At 40.6% G+C, this 24907-nt stretch overlaps 1 protein-coding gene across 2 annotated transcripts in view; it reads left to right on the plus strand.

Annotated features, from left to right (window-relative positions):
* The window catches only part of MCOLN2 (mucolipin 2), an 85602-nt gene that overhangs the window by 1268 nt on the left and 59427 nt on the right, over nucleotides 1-24907 (plus strand). For both annotated transcript variants that reach the window (XM_027873930.1, XM_027873929.1), the window contains exon 2: nucleotides 20707-20866. In XM_027873930.1, coding sequence (XP_027729731.1) covers nucleotides 20707-20866 — 160 coding nt within the window. The remainder of the gene's footprint in view (nucleotides 1-20706; nucleotides 20867-24907) is intronic.

Below are 24907 nucleotides of genomic sequence, written 5' to 3' on the forward strand. Positions count from 1 at the left end.
TGTGTGTGTGTGTGTGTGTGTGTGTGTGTGTGTGTGTGTGTGTGTGTCCGTCAGTCCGTCCCAAGTTGCCTTCTTTCCTGAATTCGGGAGCGCTGGAAAGTTTTGAAAGCCAAAGGAGTTAACTCTGGAAGCCCTATCTTATCTTTCAGGCAAGGGACACAAACCAAATTTTTCCGGGGTGGCCTCAGGTGAGCCTCTTTTCCTGGGCTCCTCTGAAAGGTCTTTGTCCTGGTTTTATTTGCTTGTTTGTTTGTTTGTTTGTTTTTTTTAAATTCATCTAGTCGATGACTCCATCATTCTGGAGGCTCTCCCGCTTCCTCCACACTTTATGCATCACACTCGATCAGACAACCAAATCTTAGCTTTCTCCAATGGAACAAACTGGCCTTTCACTTAGCTTGGTGAGTTTTAATTTGGTTAACCCCAATTCCCTCTCTTGGGGGAGAGATACAGTGCCACCAGGCTGGATTTGCCCAAGCCCCCCTGTTCCTCCAGTTCCTTATGAGACAGTACATAGTTCAGACCCATAAAAGGACTCTATTGGCTGCTTAGCCTGACAGAAGGTAGTGTAGGTAAACATACATATGTTCTCTCTCTTCTTCCTCCAAAGCAAATAGAGCGTTGCTCAGTTGTTAGACTTACTTTAAATAATATTTGGAGACTTTCCTGTTTTCCCCCAGAACAGACTTGCAGTATTACAGATGTATTTAATGCCCACCAGTGAGGGAAGAAGTACCAGGGAGGGAGAAATAAACATTTCATATTCCTAAAAACTAGTGCCTTCCTTCTGTTGCTCTAAGTTGTTTGCACACCATTAGACTGTGAGCTAATTGAGAGTAGTGGATGTTTTGCATGCCCGGTGCTAAGCACTGTGCCTGGCACTAATGAGGCCTTAATAAATGATTGTTGACTTGTTAGACTTGAAGTAAACCATAAGCCCATTGACGGTGCAACCTGGTGCATAATAGTTGCTTAATAAATGCAAGTTGAACAGAATTGTGTACCCTGTACCTAGCCTTGCCCTGAGGAAAGAGTTTCGGAAATGCTGGTAGATTGAAATGGACTGAAAATGCCCATGTTCATTGGCAATGAAGTTAATTTAATTGAATCCTAAGAAGGTTAGCTCTGGGCATTACCCACAGGGGTGGGGAGCCTGGGGTCTGGAGGCTGTGTGTGGCCCTCTAGGCCCTCAAGTGCAGCCCTTTGATCTAATCCAAACATCACAGAACAAATCTCCTTAATAAAAAGATTTGTTCTGTAAAACAAGGGGCCTCCAGGCCCAAGGCTCCCCACCCCTGTTAACATCTTTCCCTCAGCCCAAATAATTATCTAAATATTCAGAGAAATGTTTTCCCCTCTGTTTTTTAAAAAGAAGAAACACAGAAAAGTAACTTAAGTAATCCCCTCCTTTCTACCAAAATGGATTCGAACATAAATGACTTTGGTGGGAACTCTCAGATAGAGTAGCTCCGCCTTGGCCTAGATCTGGCACAGAACGGTCGATTGACCTGATGATTTGCTTCTTCAACAATCTGGCCACCCTGAGAATTTTCTGACCAAACGGCTCAAATTCTGGAAAGTCAGGTTTCTTCATTATGCTCCTTGAGAGGAAGGACTACTTTTTGCCTTTTTTTTTTGTTTCCCTTGCTCTTAGCACAGTGCCTTGAACTTTGTAGGCTCTTAATAAATGCTTTTTAACTGACAGACTTGGAGTCACAGGACCAGAGTTCCAAATGGGCTTCTGCCCTTTAGAACAGTGAGATCCTGGATGAATCACTTAATCTCTTGACCTTAGTTTCCTCTTTTGTAAATAAGAGGGAGAGACTTTGATGGTCCTTTCCCTTCTAGACCTAGTATAATGCTCCCAGCCTCTAGGGAAAGACCTTATGGGAGCCTGGAAGCTTGGTGGGGGAGGGGAGAGGGCCTACCAAGGCCTACCAATGCTTCTTTGGGATTTTTGCAGCTCTTATTAATTAAAGAGCGCAAAAGTACACAAAAGCTGTCCCTGCCACAAAAACTTATTGTAATGAAACTTCAAAAACCACACCCTTTGCTCTTGATATAAACCAGGTCATTCAACCAGAGCTCTTTCCAAAATTGACTTGTTTTCTTTCTAGACCTTTGCCAATGACAGCACTAGCTATGGACTTTTCTTCCCTGTCCGCTATGTGAAACCAGTGGAGCGCTTCATTATGTTTTGCCTGGGTGTCCTAGGTCTTCCCCTCCCCCAGCTTCCACCTCCTTGCTTGAGAACCATGGTATATGTAACAACTTCAAATTTATTATAAAATTTAACATGTTAACAGTGAGAAAAGGTAAAAACTAAACAAAAAAAAAGCCTCACCAAATTTTAAAAAATGCACAGTCACAAACTAATCTCTTTGGCCAGTAAAAATTAAGCTAAGAATGAAGAGAGAAAGACAGAGGCCTGTTTCTTCTCTCCTGGAATCAACGCCAAAGTAAGAGTAGATTTGCTGAGCCTAGCCTCATCTCTTCCAGATATAGAAGAGTTTTTTAAGCCACAGATTTAGAGCTGGAAGGGGCCTCATTTGTCACCTAGGCCAACCCTCTCGTTTTACAGATGAAGAAACTGAGGTCAGGGAGGTTAAGACCTACGTCACATGGGCAGTAATTTTCAGAATACAAGGCCAGTACTTTCTCACTGTATCTTCCACCAGTCAAGAAACACTTAAACACCTCCGATGTGCTAGGTACTGTACCAAGCACTGGGAATTCTAAGAAAAAGAAAATCCCTGCCCTCCAGGAGCTTACAATCTAATGGGGAGATAACAAGCCAACCCCTAAGTACAAACAAGCTAGGTACAGAATAAATTGGAGATAATCAACCTAGGAAAGTGGAAACTAGGTGGTTCAATGGATAGAGTGCTGGGCCTGGAGTCAGGATGACCTTAGTTCAAATCTGGCCATAGACATTTACTAGCTGTGTAATCCTGGACAAGTCACTTAAACCTATCTGCCTCAGTTTCCTGATATGTAAAATGAACTGGAGAAGGAAATGGCAAACCACGCCAGTATAGTCAGCCATGACCAAAACAACTAAACGACAAACCCAGGGAAGGCACTAGAATTAAGATGGGAAAGGCTTCCAGTAGAAGGTGGGGTCTTAGCTGGAACTTGAGACAAGTGGCACCGTTCCCTCTCTCATTTTTCTATAGGTTAGGCTTGTTCTCTTCTGTCCTGCCCATCCCTACGCCCACCCCTTTCTGCTCTGATGGAGTCTGGGGAGATTTTTTTAGTCCATACATTCCAATTTCTTCGTGGTTCTGGTTTGCTGTCCTGCTAGGGGATGTTTCTGCTCCTTTCCCCTTTTTTGTGCCTCTGCTGGGCTTGTCCGACCCTTAGCCTAGTGCCTGGCACCCAATTAAATGCTTATGTAGTAAGCACTTAATAAACGCTTGTTGACTGGCACTTAATAAATCGTTTTGTTACTGTTCCTTCAGTCCTGTCTGACTCTTTGTGACCCCATTTGGGGTTTTCTTGAAGGCAAAGATTTTTGCCAAAGATTTTCTTTGCCAAGAAAACCTCAAATGGGGTCACAGACTCGGACATGACTGGGGAAAAAAGAGACTGAACAACATGTAGAAACCAAATACATACAGGAAAAATGACTCAATCATGCTTAATGATGATTCCTCTAATGTTTGGGGCTCCTTAAGTAGGCTTTCATAAAGATGCAAAGACTCTTGAGGCCTAGATAAAACATATGGGGGCTGTTCCTAGAGGATCACCAGCATATCAAAATCTATAGATAGAATTCATACAGAAACAATGCTGAGTACTTCCATCAAAGGGTTCATTATGATTCTTCATTCCTTCTTGGGGCTAATACCCCTAATAAGGTGTAGAGTGTAGCTGATTTTCTCATTAAAGATTTCTGTAGGGAATCATTGAAAACATTGCTTGGTAACTGGTGAAAAGTTTAAGGGGCAAGCCCTTTTTGGGCAGAGGTGGGCAACTAGGCCAGAACGTTGTCAGCCAAAGTACTTGGGGGTTTCTTGGTTAAAAGGGAGGAATCATTCTGAAAGAAGGGGGAGGGATTTTATTTCCAGGAATTATTGTGAAATCAGAACAAAAGATATCAAAAGAACTTATTTAAAAAAAAAAGTTTTGGGGAAGGGAACATTAAAGAAAGCCCCCAGCTTATAAGACAGCTGCCTCTGTACCCAGACTTATTCCACTCTTGCTTGAGAATGGAGTTTCCCTCCATGGCTCAGTCCACTCTTTCCCTTATTAACTGGGCATTTGCCTTAGGAGGTTACTTTTTTTTTTTTTTGGGTGACGTGACCTTTAATACCCCGTAGCTGGAGTTCTGCTTTCTGGGAACAATGAGTGGTCAGAGAAGATCTTAACAAGAATTCTCTTTTAGGGAAATTCCTGTTCTTCTAAGTTATTTCTTCATTTTTAAAAATTATTATTTGGAAGGGAGGAAAGAACTAAGCATTCCTAGTGAACTAAAAAATTACTTCATTTGGTCATCATAAAACCTTTCGAGGTAGGTGCTGTTATTATACCCATTTTACAGTTGAGGCAAACTAAAGTTAAGTGACTTGCCCAGTGTTAAACTGCTAAGAAGTGCCCTAAGGCAGGATTTGATCTCTGGCCTTCCTGACTCCTCCCCAGCACTCTCTCTCCCATCTACCATCTAGCTGCTACTCAAAGTGGGATAGACTGGGAAAAGCCTTCTTTTGAAATTATTTCCCACTTACACTGCATGTATCTCCTACATTCAGTTGTTTTTGTGTCCGACTGGGCAAATATGGCAAGTTATCCCCCCATTAGAATGTGTGCTCTTCGAAGTCAGGGACCATGTTTTTGCCTTTCCTTGTATCTCCTGCACTTAAAAAAAATGTTTGACCAACAAACTAATTTTAATGACAATCAAATAAACATGTATGGTCAGGTACTAACTTACTAAGATGGGGATAGTGGCTAAAGAAATCTGATCCTCAGAATCTTTTAACCATCATTGAAAAATAAATTTTTGGGGAGGGATAGCTCTTGAAAGAGAGGCAGTATCGTACAGTGGCTAGAAAGCTGGCCTTGGACCCAGGAAGACTTGAGTTCAAATCTCACCTCTAACACACACTGACTGTCACTTAACTCTTCAGTTCTCCAGAAAACCCTCTAAGCTGCTGTGTAAGAGCTAGTCTCGAATTGCAGGGAGAGAATTTCCTCATTTTGAAATTAAGGTCTAGTCTGGGAAAAAAAAAAAAAACAACACAAACAAAATCCTTCCAAACCAAAAAACTTCAACTAAAACCCACAGGGTAATGAGACACACAGCCAGCACTCTCTGAGCATCCTGGGATGTCCTAGAACACTTATGGTCATGGAGAAAAACAGATATCCTTTAGCCTGGAGAAGAGATCCCTGGGTGGGCCCAAGATAGCTGTCTTTGGAGGCCTAATGATGTGGAAGAAGGATGGGAGAGGTAGCAAAGGAGCCAATTCAAGCTTGATTTGATGTCAGGAAAGAAACTTCCTAAGCATTGTCCTGAAAGAGGAGGCTGTCTCTGGGGTTGCTGGGTCCCCCCCTCACTGAGGGTCTTCAAGTCAAGGCCAGTTGGGGATGGTATAGAGGAGCTACTTATACAGTGTGGGCTGGACAAGATGGCGCCTCTGGGCTTCTGTGTTCAGTATCAGTCTTTGGACCTAGAGTTTCCCAGAGCACCTGTGTGGTTTTTTTAAATTTGGTATTAATCAGGAGAAAACTTGCCTCTCTAAATTGGTGTCTAATTCTATTTCTGTGCAGAATCTGTAACTCCAAGGTCTCAACTCTTGATATATATTAGGTCATGTCCTTGAGGTGAAGGCTTTGATTCTTCCTTACAAAAAAAAAAAAAGTGGGGAGGTGGGGAGGGTGAGGGAAAGACCTTTAAAAGCTTTTTCTGTAGAACTCATAACCTTTGATGTTAAGAATAAAATTATCATAGGTCATGTTTTTGGAGGTTTTTCATAGTTAATGAAAGGGCAAAATGTTGGTTGAGTTGAGCTGACACATTTGGAACTTTTTAAAAACTGCTTTAGTGAAATCTGTGATCTCATCTGCTTGCCTACCTTCCTTCACAGATATGGATTGCAACCCTTGTACATCCTGTCCTGTGTGGGGTTTGCCAGTGTTTCTTTAAATCTTCCAAATAGCAATAATCACAATGATAGCACTGTTTACATATATATTTATGCACACACACATAGCTTTAAGCTTTGCAAAGTGTTTTACAAATATTATCTCATTGGATCAAAACAATAACCCTGGAGGTAGGTGCTATTATTATCATCCCCATTTTACAGATGAGGGAACTGAGGCAGATAGAGGGAAATTGACTTGCCCAGGGTCACATCTAGAGTATGAGTGGTAATGAGGTCACATTTAAACTTGAATCTTCCTGACTTTAGCTACTTGCTAGCTATCCACTGAAGCAGCTACTTGCCCCTGTACATACTGTACCGGAGGCCTTGCCTCTATTTTTTTTCTTTTTTTTGTTTGTTTTTTTTAATATTTCGTGGAAAACAGTTAACTTATTGTTTAACTTTTAAATTGAAATAAAGTCCCTTGAAAAGTGTTCTGAGCTTTGAGTCTGGAAGCTCTAGATTCAAAGCCTGTCTCTGATACTAGCTATGTGACCCCAGGCAAGTTACTCAATAACTTCTCAGAGGGCAGAATATTCAGTTGCAGAAGGATTGTGATCAGTGAGAGTGGGGTTCTCATACTACAATTATCCATCCCTGCTCTATCTCTCTCACATTTCTCTACTAAACTCCATTTCCTCTTCTCATTCATTTCCTTTTTTAAAAAAAATAAACTTCTATTGATGTCTTCTGTTTGTTTAAAATTTTTTTTATTACATTTTGAGTTCCAAGTTTTCCCCCTCCCTGCCTCCCAGCCCTGCATCTAAAATCTGAGATATCTATAGCTATGTCTACCTCTCTCTCTCTCTCTCTCTCTACATATATATATATATATATAAATAGATATATAGATATAGATGTGGCGTCGTACTTCCATGTATCAGTTCTTTCTCTGGAGGTGTATAGCGTTTTCCTTCAGAAGTCCTTTAGAGTCGATTTAGATGATCATAATACTCCAAATAGCTTAGTTGTTCAGTTATTCTTCAAACAATACTGCCATTACTGTATACAAGTTTCTCTTGGTTTTGTTCCTTTCACTCTTTGTTATTTCATACAGGTCTTTCCATGTCTTTATAAAGCCAACCTGCTTGTCATTTCTTACAGCACAGTAGTATTCCATCATTCTCATATACCACAATTTATTCAGTCATTCCTCAGTCAGTGAGCATCCCCTTAATTTCCAATTCTTTGCCACCTCTAAGAGAGCTGTTATAAATATTTTAGAGCATATAGGTTCTTTTCCTCTTCCCTGATCACCTTGGGAAAGAGACCTAATCGTGGTATTGCTAGGTCAAAGGGTTTACGCAGTTTTATAACTCTTTGTGCATAATTCCGGGTTGCTCTCCAAAATGATTGGATCAGCTCACAATTCTACCAACAATGTATTAGTGTCCCATTTTTTCCACATCCCTTCCAGCATTTGTCAATTTCCCCTTCTATCATTTTAGCCAATCGTGATAGGTATGAGAGGGTACCTCACTTCTGTTTCTTATATCATCATAATTATCCCACATATCCTTCCCCAAGCCCCTTCCAGAGACCCATCTCATATAACAAAGTATTTTTTTAGAGAGAAAAAAAATCAGTACAACTGATCAATATATTGAAAAAATGTGGGGTTTGTTTGGAATTTTCTATTTTGGGAGGTTTATTCTGGACTAGATCATGATTTCATTCATATTGGGAATTCCTAATGAAGAAATACATGTGCAATGTGTAATACCTGTGGACCTCCTACCTCCACCGAGGGGTGGGTTGGGGGTGTCCTTTTATATATCTTCATTCAAGTCCTGCTTGATCTTTAAAAAGTTTTATTATATTTTTTTTTTGAGGCAATCAGGGTTAAGTGACTTGCCCAGGCTCACACAGCTGAGGCTGGAGTTGAACTTGGGGTCCTCCTGACTCCAGGGTCAGTGATCTATTGACTGCACCAGCTAGCTATCCCCATTACATTTCCTTTTGACTCTTTGGTGTATAGTTCTTTCAATAGATGTTGTAGTGACTATGTCTGTTGTTCTTACTTCCAAACTCTGTGGCGCTTCTAATCTCATGGTTCAGTTGAACATCCTTCCTCGAAGTTATCAGTTGACCTCTTAATTGTCCAATCGAATGGCCGTTCTCCTCAGTCCTCATTCTTCTTGGTTGGTTCCTTTCTCCTCCTGGATATTCTCTCCTTTGGGCTTTTGTGAAGCTATTCTTGTGACGCCATCTTGTGACACCTAGATCTTGAGTCAAGGTCCTACTCACTAAGTGGTAGTGTCTTCCAAGGCTCTGTTCTGGGCCTTCTCTGCCCTTGATGCTACTAAGCTTGGTGATCTTAACAGCTCCCATGGATTTAATTATCATCTCTATGTACCATTCCCAGGTCTATATATATCCAGCCCCAGTCTCTCTCCTGAACTCATTACCAACAGCCTTTCAGGTACTGAAATGGATGTCCCTTCGGCATCTCAAACTAAACAGGTCCAAAGCAGAGCTTATTATTTTTTTCCCCCCATAAACTCTTTCTTCTTCACTCTTATTACTGTCTAGGGCATCACCATTGCCCCAATCACTCAAGCTCACGTCTTCATCGTAATCCCGAACTCTTTACATGAGTTCAAATCCAGCCTCATACTAGTCATGTGACCCTGGGCAAGTCACTTAACCTTTCTCCTCAGTTTCCTCAGCTGTAAAATGGGGATAATAATAGCACCTGCTTCCCAGGACTATTGTGAGGATCAAATGAGATAACATTTATATAAAGCTCTCAGCACAGTTCCTGGCATATAGTAACACCACATATCCGGTCCATTGCTAACTCCTGCCATTTCTACTTTTTTCTCCACTCACAGCAACCATCCTATTTCAGGCCTTATCCCCTCTTGTGTGGCCTGTTGCCCTAAATCAAATATTTCCCTACTATAATCCACTCTCCACTCAGCTACCAAAGGGTTTCTCATAAAACTTGGCTCTGATAACGTCACCCCAGGTCCAATAAACTCCAAGTGTTCCTTATTACCTCCTGGATCAAATATAAAACTCATCTGGCATTTAAAGATCTTGTGAACCAGCCCCTGATAAATAAAGGCTTAGCATAGCACCTGACACATAACAGGTGCTAAATGATTACTTGGTCCTTTTCATACTAAAAATTCTGTAATTGCTGCCCTAAGGAGGGTAAAACTGGGGGAAAAACATAGGATTTGGAATCTGAGGAATGGGTTCAAATTTCATTTTTGCTACCTACTTTTACCCAAGTGAGCTGGGATGTGTCATTTAGCTAGCCTCCCTGGGCCTCAGTTTCTTCTTCTGTCAAATCAGACTTTTTTTCTGGGTGAATCTCTGATGTCTTCTAGTTAGAAATCTGAGAACTGAGCCCTTCATTCGTGTGTTTACATGTACAGAGCCCATAATCATTAGACTCCCTTGGGAGGCCAACTCTGGAACCAGCTGCGGGGTTTGGTTGGGTGCTCATTAGTTTCTGGAATGTGTTAAATGTAACCTTCAGTTGACTGGATCCTTTTATCCTCAAAAGTTTCCATTGGTGTTGCATTTGTATTCTGTTGTAGTTGGGTCCTGCTGATGGGGATTGTATTTTACTATCATGTTGATCTCAGCAATTCAATTTAACTTAAAAATCATTTACTAAGCACCTACTGTGTGCAAGGCCTGAGGCTCGAAGCTAGGGAAAACAGGCCCTGCTCTTATTCGTTAAGGATCTTGTTCAGATATGAGTTGGGCTAGGTGACCTCTTGGGTCCTTTCCTGTTCTGACGTCCTGTGTGCTTACAATGTGATAGTGGAAAAAAGCGAGGAGGCAAGGGAGAATGCAGTAAGTGAAAAGAAGAGAGAGAGAGAGAAATTCAGGCAAATGCTATAAGAAAACAAAGGAGGGAGCTGGTTGGCTGAAGGCAGCTTCATGGAAGACTTCATTATTTCTGTTGTGGTCTCGGCTCACCTTCCCATCTCCCAGGTGATCAACTGTAGAGCCCTGTTTGACCCTTCATTCCCCTTCACCCCACATATCCAATCAGTTGCTGATGCTTGTTGTCCCTACCTCCTCCACGTCTCTAACCTTTCTTGTTTGCTTGTGTAGCCCCTACCCTTGTTGGGGGTGACTGATGGTCATCCCCACTTGCCTGGACTATTTAGAATAGCCTCCTAACTGGTTTTCCTGGCACAAGTCTCTTGCCTCTCCATCCCATCCTTCATACAACCACCAAACTGATTTTCTGAAAATTCCAATCAGACTGTGTTGCTCCCTTACTTAATGAAATCCAGTGGTTCCTTATTACTTCTGAGATCAAATATAAACTTCTCTGTTTGGCATTTAAAGCCCTTGGCAAGTTGGCTTCTTCCCATCTTTCTAGCCTTACTATATACTACTTCCCTGTGTTTGCCCAGAGAGCCATCGTATTACCCTTCTTGCAATTCCTGATACACAGCCCTCCATCTCCCACGTCTCTGCCTTTACCCTGGCTATTCCTCATGCCAGGAATTCACTCTTTCCTCACCCTCCATCATTCTGAATTCTTAGTTTCCTTCCAGCTCATCTCAAGTGTTACCTTCTCCGTGAGGCTTCTCTTGATCGCCTCAGCTGTTAAGGCCATCTTTCCCCAACTAACCTGTATCTGTTTGGTATTTTTTTTTTTGTTTATGTCTATTTATGTCCATGTTGTCTCACTATATTGTAAGCTTCCTGAGAGCAGAGACTTTTCACTTCTGTCTTTATACCCTCAGCACATTCAGTGCTTGGCACCTAGAGGGACTTTAAAATGCTTATTTATTGATGGACATAGTAAATGCGTGAGATCATAAAGGAAGATTTTTAGCAGAGTCCGGGAGGAGTCCATTCCAGGAATAGACAAAGCAAAGGCAGAGCAACAGTAGGTGACTAATCCAGTATGGCTTATTGTAGGGAGAGTGAATAAAAATAGGGTGAGATAAGTCTGGAAAGGAAAATTAGAGCCAGACTTCATAGAGCCTTGAATGCCAGCGTATAAAGGAGTTTATGCTTTATTTATTTATTTATTTTTGGCTAGGCAATGGGGTTAAGTGACTTGCCCAGGGTCACTCAGCTACTAAGTGTTATGAGTCTGAGGCCGGATTTGAATTCAGGTCCTCCTGAATCCAGGGCCTGTGATCTATCCACTGCACCACCTAGCTGCCCATTTATGCTTTATTTAAAGGAAAGTGGGAGATAACTGAAGATCTTTAAGTAAAGAAGCAGAATGATACATTAAGGAGATTACATAGATAGCTAGACAGTTGTGTGAAGGATGTGTGAAGCAATCCCTGCCCTCAAGAAGTTTCTATTCTATTGAGGGAAATTCTGTGTGTGTGTGTGTGTGTGTGTGTATTATGTAGGTAAGAAATGAAAGTTAATGAATAGGGCATTGGGACAGGATGGGGGGCATTGAGAGGGAAGGATTAGGAAAGTTCTCTTGTAGGAGGAGCTTGACTGGAGATCTGAAGGAAACTAGAGTTTTAGTGGTGAGGAGGGAGAACATTCTAGAGACAGAGACAGCCTGAACTGGAATGATAATGGAGTAGAAAGGAGGGAATGTACACTAGAGATATTACAGAATAAAGCTGACTGAATTTGACAATTCAATAATCCAATCCAAAAATGTTTATTAAATGCCTACCATGTGCCAGGGAATCGAAAAAGAGGCAAAAGACAGTCTCTGCCCTCAAGGAGCTTACAGACTTTGTCATAAGGAATCTTGCAGCCCAGACTCAAAGACAGTATTATAGTGAGGCTACAAACTATCCATTCTCCCCACCTATGCTTATCCAGGGATGTCCATCAAATGGTGGATCTAATCAAAAAGACTTTACTTTTTTTTTTAAACTTAATATCGTTTTTGACTTTTTTTTTTTTGGTGAGGCAATTGGGTTAAGATACTTGCCCAGGGTCACACAACTAGTAAGTGTCAAGTATCTAAGGTCAGATTTGAACTAAGGTCCTTCTGACTCCAGTGCCGGTGCTCTATCCACTGCACCACCTCACTTCCCCCATTTTTGACTTTTAAAATTGAAATTAAAAGTAGTTTGTCCTAATATTTTCCTTCTTCCTGAAGATACCATTGTTAGCTTTGCTTTCTCATACAAGAAAGTTCAGACTTGGGGGGAAAATTTCCATTGATCTGAATACATGGCTCAGTGAAGTCGCTGGAGAAGGGGCCAAAAGAGATGCCCCAATTAGCTGACCGAACCATGATTCAAAGAGTAAAAAATTCTGATTGTTATTATTTCTTTTCAGAAGATTTTCTCACATTATTAAAAACTTCTAGTAGGGGAGATTAAAGAATTTGAGTTGGTAAGGACTCAGAGGTTCACCTCATCTCTAAATAGGAATTCTCCTTACAACATTCCTGACTCATGGTTGTAGCAACTGGCTCTAAAGCCTTTCAGTGATAGGGAGCTCACTACCTCTCGAGGCTGCCCATTGTCCTTTCAGACAGTTGTGGTTATGAGGAATTAGATCCTTTCTATCAAGCCAGAATCTACCTCTTCGACATCAACCCATTACTCCTTGTTTGACCTCTGGGGCCAAATTGAAAAAGTCTAATTTCTCATGAGTATGTGATAGCTGTATTGGGGTACATAAACTAAGGAGGCTTAGTTTACTGCTAAGTTTACTTACTACTTTCACCTACTTTACTACTAAGTTACAACTCAATTTACTACTAAGTCTACTCAAAGCTTCTCACAGACAGTCTGCTTCTTACAATTTGCTGCTGCTATACTTGGAACACTCAGAAAATTAAGTTTGGCCAATGGGTGAATCCCATCTGGACCTTTGGCTCCCATGTCCTGCTGACTGGGGCCTATTATCTGCTTATTGATTGAGGGGGTCTTTACTATCAAGACTCTGCAGATGAAACATGAACTATGTCAGCAAATGGGTAGAACTTTAAAGCAGAAATGTAATTGGGAAATAATTAGCAAAACAAAAATACAATCAAACATAGATAATGTTACAGTTTAAAGCTAAGTCAATATGTGACCCACAGGGATGCTTTTGTATGGATCTGTGACCTCATTTCTATTTGACTTGGGCACCCCCGCTTTAAAATACTAATTGGGTATTGCCTGGGTTTCCACAAAGGCTATGAGAACTTATTTCCACAGCAGCCCAGACAGACTGTATGTACTGGCCTACAGGCTGCCTGGCCTCTAGACCTGATCACTTTGAACCCAGCTGTGCCGCTAGAAAGAGGAAAAGTAGAGTCTGGAACAGCTATACCAGAAGTTCAGCTCAAGGACCATTGGAGAAACCATTAGCCAGGGCATGAGGGTACCTACCCTGCATTCTCAACAGATGAATGGTATCCATCCTTTCTGTGGTGACAGATTTCCAATGTTGAGGTACAGTGCCTTCTTCTTTAAGGCATCTACTTAGTATGTTAGCACAGTGGATAGAGCACTAAGGACTGGAGTCAGGAAGACCTGAGTTCAAATCTAGCCTCAGACATATACTAGCTGTATGGTCCTGGGCAAGTCACTTAACCTCTGTTTGCCTCCATTTTCTCATCTATAAAATGGGGATAATAATAGCTCTTACCTTCCAGGTTTACTGTGAGGATCAAATAAAGCAATAATTGTTAAGCACTTAGCACAGTGCTTGGTACATAGTAGGTGCTATATAAATGTTATCTGTTATTGTTATGTATCTGATATATATGTTTTTATATTCATGTTGTCTCTCCCATGAGAATCCAAGCTCCCTGAGAGCAGAGTGTTTTTGCTTTTTCATTGAATCTCTCAACTCTCTGTCTAGATAGAACATAGGAAGGACTCAATATAAATGTTTGTTGATTTATATATTCAATAACAGTAATAATAATAGCATTTATATAGTGCATTAAGATTTGCAAGGTGCTTTATAAATATCATCTCTCATTTGATCCCCATGACAATGCTGGGAGGGAGGATGCTATTGTTATCCCCATTTGACAGTTGAGCAAACTGAGGCAGACAGGTTAAGTGACTTACCTAGGATCATAAATATCTGGGGATAGATTTGAACTCTGGTCCTTCTGATTCCAGTCCCAGAATGCTCTTTTCAAGGCTTTTACTTAGAGTGCCTAAATATGTCTGGAAATCTAAACAAGATTTAATAATCCTAGACAGCAGGTGTTCACATCCTTTAAGATAGCTGCCAGTTTCCCTATAAACCTTCATTTCTTCAACTGACTATGCCTTTTGTGACATGATCTCACCATATTAATTGCCCCCTTCTAGATGTCAACCTGGGCAATGAGGGGCACCGTGGTGCATAGAGTGCACCGAGTCTGGAGTCAGGAAGACTCATCTTCCTAAGTTCAAATGTCACCTCCGATATGTACTAGCTATGTGACCCTGGGCAAGTCACTTCACCCTCACTGCCTCCATCTGTAAAATGAGCTGGAGAAGGAAATGGCAAACCATTCCAATATCTTCACCAAGAAAATCCCAAATGGGTCATATGAAGAGTTGGACACAACTGAAAAATGACCAACAAAACAAAACGATGTGCTTCTATTTGTCTGTCTTAAAATGTGACGTCCAGAACAGAACTCAGTGTTCTTAAGTTAATTGTCCTAGTGTCTAAACCAAGAAGTAACTCATTTGCTAAGATTAGAATGATTCAATAGCCAGGGTAATTTTGTCATGAGTTTCCAGAGGACAGTTTGAGTTACTTGTATTGGGTTCTTTCTGTCTGTCTGTCTGTCTTTCTTTCTGTCTCTTTCTGTCTGTCTTTCTTTCCTGATTTCAGAGTCACTGTTGAGTTACTTCTTCAACTTCCACCACTCTCACCTCAGGGTTTTCATTTTATGGGCGCTTTCAAAATCTGCCTTCCTCTAGCTCTAAGTCAACTGTGTGGGTGGCCAGCCAAACCATTGTAAGCTTTGTTTTAATGTTTCAAAGTTGGTTTTCCTAGCAGTCTGGTCCTAACTCCACAGTGGATTGAGCTTATAAAGCCCCAAGGTCCTCATTTTTCCCTCTCTAGTTTATGAAAAAAGTAAATAATTCATAAGGTGCTTAGTTATTTCTACTCATTTCTCCTGACTACATTGTAATGAAGAGATCTTAAACGTCATCTGCTCATTGCTGGGCTTACACTTTTAAATTTTCATTTCCCCTTCTTCCTTCCTTGTTGAGGCAGCGGCAGGCCCACTGCTCTGCCATTTTCTTCTTTCTCATGCCTTTGCAGTTGAAGATGCTGAGTCACTTCCATTTGCTGACATTGAATCCTCACTTTCAGGGTTTAGGCTACAGTTTTCTGTTCCTATATGAACTTGAAGATCTGTAGGCATGCCTCAGTCTTTAGGTCTCCTTTTATTCTGAGATGACTGATTTCTAGGATGAATTACTCCCATTTCTAGTGTGTGTTAAGGTTGATTAAGTACTCCTCCCAACAATTCTGGGAGGTAGATAGCCTAGGTATTATAGTTCCCATTTTACAGATTAAGTCACTGAGTCCCAGGTGGGGAGTGACTTGTGCAGTGTGATGTGGCTAATAAGTGGCAAGAGAAGAAGTAAGAAGAAAGCTAGTATTTCTATAGTTTTGAGATTTGCTAAATACATGCTTGGTGGGCAATTAGGGTGGTGCAGTGGATAGAGCCCTGCACCTGGGGGCAGGAAAACATGAGTCCAAATTTTGCCTCAGACACTTACTTCCCTAGCTCTGTGGCCTTGGGCAAGTCATATACCTTCTGCCTCAGTTTTCTAATCTGTAAAATGGAAATAATAATAGTATCTACCTCCCAAGGTTGTTGTGAGAATAAAATGAGTTAATATATGTAAAACATTTTGCCAACATTAAAGTGGTATATAAATGCTAGTAGTAGTACTAGTAGTAGTAGTAATAGTTGTAATAGTAGTAGTTCTAGTGGCAGTAGTAATAGTTGTTGTATAGTAGTAGTTGCAGGAATAGTAGTAGTAGTAGTAGTTTTCATTTGATCCTCGCCACAACCCTAGGAGCTAGGTGCTAATTTTTATCATCCTCACTTTACATTTGAGAAAGCACAGGTAGACAGATTAAATGACTTACCCAGGGTCACATAGTCGGTAGGTGTCTGGCCTTAGCCAAATTTGAACTCAGGTCTTGAACCCAAGTGTAACCTGGCAACTAAACTGAGTTTTTCTGTCCCCAAGTCTGGTGTCTGGTGGTTTCTCCACTCCACCATGCTCCTTCGAATGACATGTAGAAAAAACACTAGGCTTAGTTTCAGAAGACCTGAGTTTGACTGACTCCAGTAGTTTCTATCTATGTGACCTCAGGCATAGACCATTGGAAAGCATGCTGGATTTGGAGTCAGACAAGTATTGAGTTCAAATCTCGGTTCTATCACTGACCCTGAGCAAGTAATTTAAACCCTTTTTGTTGCTTCTACTGAAAAATTTTGGGGTTGGACTGGATGATTTCAGAGGACCCATTCGACTTTAAATCTGTAATACTTCGATCCTAAGACATCTAATCTCTGAGTCCTGGCTTCCCCATCTACAAAACAGGGATAGCAATGCTAGTACCGCCAACCTCACATGACAGCTGTGAGGAAATCTTTTTTTTTAACTGAGAAGTACAACATCACTGTAAATGATGGTCATCCCCTCCCTTTCTTCCTATTTCTTTTATAGTGGTAGAGATAGAGGGACAATCACTGCTCTTATCACTTGTTTATTAGGAGGTTAGAGCAGACAAAAGAATTGAGAAAGCTTCAAAATTTACACTATTTGTAACAGTAACCAACACTTTGAAACAGATGTGTCCTTCTGTTTTCCCCTTCCCTTTAAAGGGCTGATATTTGATGTGAGCCCTTTAAATGGCCTCATCATCCCCTTTAACTAAGTTGTTTTTCAGTTGTCTGACTCTTCATGACACCATTTGAGGTTTTCTTGGCAAAGATCTTGGAGTGGTTTGTCATTTCATTCTCCAGCTCATTTTACAGACAGGGAAACTAGAGGCAAACAGGGTTAAGTGACTTGCCCAGGGTCACACAGGTAATAAGTGTCAGAGGCTGGATTTGAACTCCAGTCTTCCTGACTCCAGACCTAGCACTCTATTCACTGTGCCACCTAGCTGCCTACCAATAATAGTAAGATAGTAAGATCACAGTAAGAACTTAATAAATGTGTGTTGATTGATTTTATATATATATATGTATATATGCTATACATCATAATGTATAGTATTAATAAAGTGAGATTGTTTAAGGACTAAAAACTGGCTACAGATGATCAGCAGTGGATTATTATGTACATTGAAAGACTAAAGAGGTTAACTAATTTGTTGAGAGGAAACATTATTTCTTAAGTGCCATGACTAGCTTATAATAAAATCAATTTAGAAAATTAATTTAACAACTTCATGAAACAGAAAATAATAGATAATCTATGAGCCTTAAGGTAGTGATTTTTTTTTTGTTTCTTCTAAACTTGTTAAAGTAGACAATATAGGCTAATAATAATTAACAATAACATATGAGTTTACTATTCCTGGGGGAAGAAAACTGTTTCAGAGGTGGACATGTCATTTCTTCCTATATTTGTTTTTATTCTAGGAATATCTCAAATGCCTTTATTTTATTGACTGTTTATCTTTTTCATTGATTAGGCTCAGGTTTGCAGGATGTATCATTGTGTATTGCAACTTGAGATCCTTTTTCTACTTTTTTCTATTCCGTTTTTCTACTTCCTGCCATAGTTTCTAGTGGCTGTGGAATAACTTTGTATCATTCAAATTTCCTTTCCTTTATTTTTCTTCCAGCTGCTTGCAAAATTTGTTATTTGTCACTGGAGTTGTTAAATTTAGCTACTAGGTATTCTGGCCTTTCAAACATGTTGTTGTTTACCTGGAGAGAATCTGTGGGTTCTTTTGATTTTTTTCTATATATTCAAAAATTCTGGGCAATATTCTTGTATCATTCTGCATTATGATGTTCAAGTTTTTTTTGTTTTTTTTTGCTTTTTGGTGAGGCAGTTGGGGTTAAGTGACTTGCCCAAGGTCACACAGCTAGTGTCAAGTGTCTGAGGTCAAATTTGTGCTCAGGCCCTCCTGACTCAAAGACTAAAGCTCTATCCACTATGCCACCCAGCTGCCCCTCAAGTTTTTTTATTTGTCATGCTCTGGAAGGCCTGTGATTACGTTGGTTTCAAGGTCAATGGCTTTGACCTACATGGAAAGCAGATGTTTATTATTGTTTTTCTTTAAAAAAAAAAAAACAACAACAAAACGTTTTTGCCTTTTGCTTCTTTTCTGCCAGATTTTTCTCCACTTTAAAATTTTTATATTCGGGATCTATTAATGTCTCTTGATCTTTGGGGAGATTGTCTACGGTGGATTTCATTTTTTTCTAGTTGGCTAATTCGAGTTTTTTATTACTGCCTCGAGCGCTAGAACTTCTGACGTCTTCCTACCTGTTTTTTCCCATTGGGATTCCCTTTCTCTTTTGGGTCACCTTGGAAATTCTGATTTTAGTTCTATGCTGTTTGGGGAATCCCATAAGATCCACCATCTTGGATGGTCACGTGGCATAGAAATTAGACATATGATTTTGTTTTTTATTTTTTCAGTCTGGACTTGTGATTCTATTGGACTGGGGAACTCCCAAGTCAGAAAGGTCCCTTCGTTGATGCGGATAAACTGCTATTCTGCAGTCTGAGAGAGTTGCGTGCGGTGCTAAAATTTTAAGTGACTTACCCAGGACCACATAGCCAGAATATATCAGAACTTGCACTTGAACCCAGGTTTTTCTGAGACAGGCCTATCCATTATATCATGTTGCTTTGATCAACCATAAATAAGTTATTTCAAAATTCTAAAAAATTTTAAAACTTGAATGACCAGTCTAGGATTAGAGTTACAATTTTTGAATATTTAAGTCCTATTAAATTTGCCTACAGATGGTTAATGTAATTTTCCAGCTCTTTACAAGTAGTAGAAGGTAAAACTTTTCCTTTTTTTAATGTATTTGGCACATAATCTCTGACTCAAAAGTGCCCCCTTTTATTTCCTTTACAATTATGTCTCTGATTTTTATCAGTTGATACTTTAATTAGGAGAAGTTTTGGTAAAAGTAATAATAATGAAAGGTACGGGTTCGTTTCAGCCAAATGGTTTCTTGTTAAGACATACTGAAGTAACAAAGGCTAACTTAATGTATCTGAAACTAAATTTATATTTCCCTAGAAATCCATTCTCTTTCTCAAGTTCTCATATTAGTTAATTTAACCCAATAAACATTTATTAAGCACCTAGTGTGTATAAGATACCGTACTACCTTTGGGGATTATGTAAAGACAAAAAAAAAAAACATTCTATCTCTGTTAATGACAGTACAATTATTCCCTTCAACCAGCCTTAGAATCTTAATTATCTTCCAATTCCTTTTAACCTTCCCCCTCAAAAATTCAATTAATCAGTTCTGCCTTAGCACTATCCTTTGCGTTGTTTTTTTTCCCAATTCTACAGCCACCATTGTAGTTTAGGCTTTCACGACTCCATATGGAACTTTTATCGTAGCAAACTGCAAATAAAAACCCAAGTTTGATGTTTTTCTTTAGCAGGCAGTTTTGTTCTTTTAATATTGGTGTTTTGTGTAGTGGTTATTTTGAGATATGGTAGATGGATTCAAATCAACAAACATTTTTATGATGTGCCAACTGCATGCACAGCAATGAGGGCACCTGTCACAGTGGATAGAGAGCTGACTTCAGAGTCCACTGGGTTCAAATTTCACTTCTGACATGTTAGCTACCACTATGGGCAGGGTACTTAAACTCTCAATGTCCCCCAGAGACTCTTGGAGATTATAAATTACAGAGCAGGTGTCATTCTGCATTGGTAGAGGGAGCCTCTTCACTGGGAGTACAAGAACAATTAAATCAAAGATCCACTTCAATAACAAAGATGCAAAACACTGCTCTGTGGTCTAAGGTAGGTAAAAATTTAAACATGATGATAACATTCTTGCCCTCATGGAGGTTACAATTTTATATGATGAAACAGAGTACTGGGGCCTCATTAGGAGGATGGGCCTAGTAATAGAATATATATTCTATTCTTCTGGTTGGGTCAGAAGACCCATCATCAAACTGGCCACAGGGTAACGAATTTCTCCACCACAACAAATTTAGTTAGTCAACTGACATTGCTTAACATCTACTGTGTTCCAGGCCCTATGCTAAACACTGGTGACACAAAGAAAGGCAAAAAATAGTCTCTGATCTCAGCAAACTCACAGAGTAAACTTACCCACAAACAATATTTACGGGATAAATTGGGAGTAGTCTCAGAGGGAAGGCACTGAGATTAACTTAATTTCCCTGGCAATCTACTAAAATACACAGCTATCCTAATCTGTGTCACTGAAAGGCATAGTACCTACACTAGAGAAATCAAAAGTCCTGGCAGTATTGGTGTATATGTAGAAAAGAGCACAGTGGTTCAATTTAGCCTTTATTGTTTGCATTGACTTGGCCAGGTCAAGTATATGAGTAGCACATATATTGCCCCAGGGTGTCCTCTGAAGGTTTTGTCCTAGTATTTGGAGAGGGCTTTAATGAGTTCCTTCTTTTCTTGCCAGTACAATGATGGCCCATCCTGAATCTGATCTGATGGAGGAGTGCCTGAAACAGGACCTGAAGTTTTACTTCATGAATCCATGTGAAAAGTACCGAGCCAGACACCAGATTCCATGGAAACTGGGGCTGCAGATTTTGAAGATCGTAATGGTGACAACCCAGGTAATTTCTATTATGTTAAATTTTTCCCCCTCCACCGTGAATGCTTTCATAGTTACTACCAGAAAAGAGATTTGTTTTTGGTTTTGTTTCTAAAAGGACTTTGACTCCTCACTGATATTTGGGCTTTCCATTAGGAGGATGCCATGTTTGTGTCCCCAGGTTCTTTAGCACTTTGAGGATCTGTGGATTTGTCTGTGTATATGAACTTTTACTATTCAGTCAGTCAATCAGCATTTATTAAGTGCTTGTGTTCTTCCAAGTCCTGTGCTACCAAAGCAAATTGCTACTCTTCCACAAGTTAATAGATGGTTTTCAGGAACTGATGAGGCCAAAAAGGTAAATTAGTCTCTGGACCACCTGATGATAAACTCCATGTTTAGTTAGGCTTTTCCTCAAATGACAATCAATCAACAAACATTTATTAATGCCTACTATATGCCAGGCACTGTGCTAAGCACTGGAATATTGACATAATTTTATCAACCAATCAGCAAGAAGCAGCATGGTCCATTGACTTGTCCAGCATCACCTGGTCAACTGAGGATTTGAGGAGAGATTTGAACCCTTGCCTCTTGATTCTATGAGGCAACTAGTGGATAGAGCAGTAGGTCTAGAGTTAGGAAGACCTGAGTTCAAATCCAGCCCCAGACACTTACTAGTTGTATGACCCTGAACAAGTCACTTAACCCTGTTTGCCTCAGTTACCTTGTCCGTAAAATGAGCTGGAAAAGGAAATGACAAATCTCTCCAGTATCTCTGCCAAGAAAACACCAAACGGGATCATGGAGAGTCAGACGTGGCCAAAACAACTGAACAACTCTTGATTCGAAGTAGAAGGCTCATTCTATTCCCCCATTCTGTCTTAGATCCTTCTGAAAACATAAGCAATTATCCGTAAGGCTGGGGAACATACCTAGCTCAACTGTAGACGTCAAAGAAGCATCTGAATAGTGTCCAGGCCTTCAGTACAACCAGTTCAATGTCACTCGAAATAAACTGTTACAGCTTGTTGGAATTTAGGGAATTCAAAGTATGTGCCCATGGTTTCAGAAAACTCCTGGATGCCAACTCCACAAACATAGTCATAACAACCTCCTTCATACCTCTAAATGATTTATGTACTTGGAAATCTTTTTGGGTTCCACTATACCAGATAATAAGTTCAGGGATTCACACATTTTTATCACTAAGGGCGCTGGATTTGGACCCAATGGACCTTGGCTTTGATCCCCAAATTTGTCAGTTACAAACTGTGGTCTTGGACAATTCACTTTATTTCTCTGAGTGACCCTGGACAAATAGGTTAGCTTCCCAAAGCCTCATACATACATGTGTACATATATTTACATATACATACATACTATACATAGATATGTACATATATCTGCGTATACATGTGTGAATATATACACACAAATACACACATATCAGTTTATACACGTGTGTATATATATTATATACTCTGTGTGCGTACACAAATACACATACACACATAGGTGAGTGGATGGCACAGTGGGTAGAGCGCTAGGCCTGGAGTTAGGAAGAACTGAGTTCAAATCCATCCTCAGACACTTCCTAGCTGTGTGACCCTGGGCAAATCACTTAACCTTATTTGCCTCAGTTTCCTCATCTGTAAATGAACTGGAGAAGGAAATGGCAAACCACTCCAGTATTATCTTTGCCAAGAAAATCCCCGATGGAGTCAAACATGACTGAAAACTGCTGAACAGCAACAGTAACAACACACACACTTATCAGGGGCAGCTTAGATGGTGCAGTGGATAAAGTGCCAGGCCTAAAGTCAGGACAAGTCATCTTCCTGAGTTCAATCCAGCCTCAGATACTTCCTAGCTGTATGACCCTGGGCAAGTCGTTTAATTTGTTTGCCTCAGTTTCCTTGTCTTTAAAATGAGCTGGAGAAGGAAATGGCCAACCACTCCAGTATCTTTGCCAAGAAAACCCCGAATGGGGTCACGAAGAGTTGGGCACAACTGAACAGCAACATATACATGTGTACACATACCTATACACACATGATACATACATAGTAGGTAGAAAGCACCAGCAGCTGGAGGGGAAGAGGAGAACATAAAGTATAAGTTTAAGTCCTAATCGCTGCCATTTTAAAAATGGATTTTTATTTATACCTTCTTTACATTGCCCAGATTTTCCATCCTTTCTCCCACAGAACCATTCGTAATAATAAAAGAAAGAAAAAAAGAGGAAGAAGTGGGGGGGGGACCCAAAATATTGAGCAAAATCAGTCAAAACATCAAAAAAATGTGACATCACGTGCAGTGTTCCTTAGCTGTGGCCCCTCCCTCCAAGTTATGGAACATTGAGTAGCTTCACTCACTCAGGATGAGTCAAGTGTCTGAAGAATTCTTGGGTGAGGAACCTGGCCTAAGAAATCCTGTTAAAAAGGAAAAAAAAAGAGGAAATGAAGGTCGGACACGCCCTGCGTGTTCTTAGCAGAGGCATGCTGCATCAGATCACAACAATCACTACTTCCTTTTCTAGATGGTCACTAAGCATTAACTTGATAGTATTTTCTACAAATCTACCAGTGATCAAGGTCAAACTCACAGGCTTGTTGTCGCCAGTGTACTTGTTTCCTTATTTTTTTTTTGGGGAGGGGGAGGAAAGGGGAGGGCAGTGCAGGGGCATGGAATTGGGACATTCTCAAAGCCTTTGCCCCGCCCTCTCCTCCTCTCCAAAATCTCCAAAATCTTTTTTTTTTTTTTTTTTTTTTGATAAGTTGCTTACCTTGAGTCAGTTTTGACATCAGGCAATTTTTTTTTCAGAAACTGGGAATGTGGTTGGTTCATTTAGGGTTCTCTTTTGTTCTTATCTTGACTATTAAAGAAGATTCTCTTCATTCTTCCTTCAAAATACCTTTTTTCTTTCCACTCATTGCCACACCCCAAGCCAGGATCTCATCACTTTCTACTTAACCCTGAGGCCTTGAGAAGAAGGAGGGGAGAGGGAGGGAAGGAAATTAGCACTTATATACCACCTACTATGTGCCATGCACTGTGCTATGTTCTTTATGCATATCTCATTTGAGAGATCAAGTGACTTGCCCACTAGAATGCAGGATCAGGGTTAGGTCAACCAGATCTCCTAGTGCCATAATCTTTCTCTGGGCCTTGGTGCCCGTGCCAGCTTTTAGTTCTACCTGCTTGTGCCAGCTGGTGCCGTGGCGGATGCTCCTGAACCAGCCTAGTCCCTTGAGCGTGTACAAAAGCTGCCATGCTAGATTCTGGGCTTGGTGACTTTCCAGAAGACCTGAAATCATGGAGCCCAGGTCAGAAGACTAAATAACTAGGGATTAGGAATGCAAGGTTAAGAGCCTAACAATGTGTCAGAAAACTAAGCCAGGCACCAGAGAAACTCTGGATTAAAGGGATGTTGCACCCAAGGCAAGAAATATCTGAGTATCACCCCAAATGGGGTCAGACACGACTGAGATAACCCAACAGTAACAAAAGCCTTACACTTTCCTCTAGCCTGTAAGATTTTATACATTTTCTGCTAGGGCAGAAACTCCCTGGCATAGTTAGTACGGGGGGGCTGTAGCTACTATTTAAATGTCAAGAGTACAGGACAAAATTCTATCCTAGGCTTGAGATAAAGGGTTTCTTTTAAATGGCAGCCTGCCTGCAAGGGAATTGGTAGGAAAGGCTTCCTGTTCAAGGGCAGGTTGGACAAGATAAAGTCTATTGTCGGAGAATTAATAGATTTAGAGTTGGAGGGAACCCCAGAGGTCATGATTCTAGACCAACACCCTCATTTTGTAGGTGAGGGAATTTTGTACTAGAGAGCTTAAGTGACATGGAAGAGTCGGGAAGGGGGAGATCTGAGAGTGCAGACCATAGCTGCTGATGCCCAAATCCCATACTCTTTCCATTGGCCCACTATGGGGGGGGGGGGGGTCCTTCCAACCATGACATGCTGTCTCTTCTCTCCTTCCTCATTTTTTCTTGTCTCTCCACCTCCAATCCCAGAGGTGCAGATGGTTTGGTGTCCAGGACCAGTGGG

The sequence above is a fragment of the Vombatus ursinus genome, unplaced genomic scaffold (assembly GCF_900497805.2).
Source record: "Vombatus ursinus unplaced genomic scaffold, bare-nosed wombat genome assembly UNPS02014803.1, whole genome shotgun sequence".
NCBI classification, from domain to species: Eukaryota; Metazoa; Chordata; class Mammalia; order Diprotodontia; family Vombatidae; genus Vombatus; species Vombatus ursinus.